The sequence below is a fragment of the Penaeus vannamei genome, chromosome 2, assembly GCF_042767895.1.
Source record: "Penaeus vannamei isolate JL-2024 chromosome 2, ASM4276789v1, whole genome shotgun sequence".
NCBI classification, from domain to species: domain Eukaryota; kingdom Metazoa; phylum Arthropoda; class Malacostraca; order Decapoda; family Penaeidae; genus Penaeus; species Penaeus vannamei.
The window spans coordinates 23410632-23413131 of NC_091550.1; the positions used below are offsets into that span (position 1 = coordinate 23410632).

General features: G+C 57.5%; 2 protein-coding genes across 5 annotated transcripts in view; both read right to left on the reverse strand.

Moving 5' to 3' along the window:
• The window catches only part of LOC113825347 (uncoordinated protein 58), a 78741-nt gene that overhangs the window by 55147 nt on the left and 21094 nt on the right, over positions 1–2500 (reverse strand). The window lies entirely within an intron of this gene.
• The window catches only part of LOC138865452 (neurofilament heavy polypeptide-like), a 4170-nt gene that overhangs the window by 395 nt on the left and 1275 nt on the right, over positions 1–2500 (reverse strand). Inside the window, exons 5-10 of the mRNA XM_070135899.1 lie at positions 1998–2327; positions 1808–1903; positions 1133–1558; positions 607–771; positions 343–516; positions 1–182 (exon numbers count right to left, since the gene is read on the reverse strand). The exon at positions 1–182 is cut by the window's left edge and continues 16 nt beyond it. Of these exons, the coding sequence (XP_069992000.1) occupies positions 1–182; positions 343–516; positions 607–771; positions 1133–1558; positions 1808–1903; positions 1998–2327 (1373 nt within the window). The remainder of the gene's footprint in view (positions 183–342; positions 517–606; positions 772–1132; positions 1559–1807; positions 1904–1997; positions 2328–2500) is intronic.

Genomic DNA, 2500 nt, shown 5'->3' on the forward strand with positions numbered 1-2500 from the left:
TTTTCCGGCTCATAGACCACCTCCTGGGCGTCGTCCTTCTCGGGCGCATAGACCACCTCTTGAGCGTCTTTCTCCGGTTCATAAACCACCTCCTGGGCATCGTCCTTCTCGGGTGCATAGACTACCTCTTGGCCATCTTTCTCCGGCTCATGGACCACCTCCTGGGCGTCATCCTTCTCGGGCTCATACATACACATACACAAAGACCACCTCCTGGGTGTCCTTCTCAGACTCAAAGACCACCTCTTAGGCGTCCTTCTCGGGCTCATGGACCACCTCTTTGGCGTCCTTCTCGGGCTCATAGACCACCTCCTGGGCGTCCTTCTCGGGCTCATATACCACCTCTTTGGCGTCCTTCTCGGGCTCATAGACCTCCTGGGCGTCCTTTTCGGGCTCATAGACCAACTCTTTGGCGTCCTTCTCAGACTCACAGACCACCTCCTGGGCGTCCTTTTCGGGCTCATAGACCACCTCTTTGGCGTCCTTCTCGGGCTCATAGATATCCTCTTGGGCATCCTTTTCGGGATTATAGACCACCTCCTAGGCGTCGTCCTTCTCGGGCGCATAGACCACCTCTTGGGCGTCTTATTCCGGTTCATAGACCACCTCCTTGGCATCGTCCTTCTCGGGCTCATAGACCACCTCCTGGGCGTCTTTCTCCGGCTCATAGACCACCTCCTGGGCATCGTCCTTCTCGGGCACATAGACCACCTCCTGGGCGTCGTCCTTCTCGGGCTCATAGACCACCTCCTGGGCATCGTCCTTCTTGGGCTCATAGACCACCTCTTGGGCATCCTTCTCGGGCACATAGACCTCCTCTTGGGCGTCCTTTTCGGGCTCATAGACCACCTCTTTGGCGTCCTTCTAAGACTCATAGACCACCTCCTGGGCGTCCTTCTCGGGCTCATACACCACCTCTTTGGCGTCCTTCTCAGGCTCATAGACCTCTTCTTGGGCGTCCTTTTCCGGCTCATAGACCACCTCCTGGGCATCGTCCTTCTCGGGCGCATAGACCACCTCTTGGGCGTCTTTCTCCGATTCATAAACCACCTCCTGGGCGTCGTCCTTCTCGGGCTCATACATACACATACACAAAGACCACCTCTTTGGCGTCCTCAGACTCATAGACCACCTCCTGGGCGTCCTTCTCGGGCTCATAGACCACCTCTTTGGCGTCCTTCTCGGGCTCATAGACATCCTCTTGGGTGTCTTTTTCGGGATTATAGACCACCTCCTGGGCATCGTCCTTCTCGGGCTCATAAACCACCTCTTGGGCGTCCTTCTTGGGCACATAGACCTCCTCTTGGGCGTCCTTTTCGGGCTCATAGACCATTTCTTTGGCGTCCTTCTCAGACTCATAGACCACCTCCTGGGCGTCCTTCTCGGGCTCATAGACCACCTCTTTGGCGTCCTTTTCGGGCTCATAGACCTCCTCTTGGGCGTCCTTTTCCGGCTCATAGACCACCTCCTGGGCGTCGTCCTTCTCGGGCGCATAGACCACCTCTTGGGCGTCTTTCTCAGGCTCATAGACCACCTCCTGGGCATCGTCCTTCTCGGACTAATAGACCACCTCTTTGGCGTCCTTCTCGGGCTCATAGACCACCTCCTGGGCGTCGTCCTACTCGGGCGCATAGACCACCTCTTGGGCGTCTTTCTCCAGCTCATAGACCACCTCCTGGGCATCGTCCTTCTCGGGCTCGTAGACCACCTCTTTGGCGTCCTTCTCAGGCTCATAGACCTCCTCTTGGGCGTCCTTTTCGGGCTCATAGACCACCTCTTTGGCGTCCTTCTCAGACTCATAGACCACCTCCTGGGCATCCTTCTCGGGCTCATAGACCACCTCTTTGGCGTCCTCGGGCTCATAGACCTCCTCCTGGCCGTCCTTTTCGGGCTCATAGACCACCTCTTTGGCGTCCTTCTCACTCATAGACCACCTCCTGGGCGTCCTTCTCGGGCTCATAGACCACCTATTTGGCGTCCTTCTCGGGCTCATAGACCTCCTCTTGGGCGTCCTTTTCGGGCTCATAGACCACCTCCTGGGCATCGTCCTTCTCGGGCTCGTAGACCACCTCCTGGACGTCGTCCTTCTCGGGCGCATAGACCACCTCTTGGGCGTCTTTCTCCGGCTCATAGACCACCTCCTGGGCATCGTCCTTCTCGGGCTCATGGACTACCTCTTGGGCGTCCTTCTCAGGCACATAGACCTCCTCTTGGGCGTCCTTTTTGGGCTCACAGACCACTTCTTTGGCGTCCTTCTCAGACTCATAGACCACCTCCTGGGCGTCCTTCTCGGGCTCATAGACCACCTCTTTGGCGTCCTTCTCGGGCTCATAGACCACCTCCAGGGCATCGTCCTTCTCGGGCTCATAGACCACCTCTTTGGCGTCCTTCTCGGGCTCATAGACCACCTCCTGGGCGTCGTCCTTCTCGGGCTCATAGACCACCTCTTGGGCATCGTCCTTCTCGGGCTCATAGACCACCTCTTAGCCGTCTTTCTCGG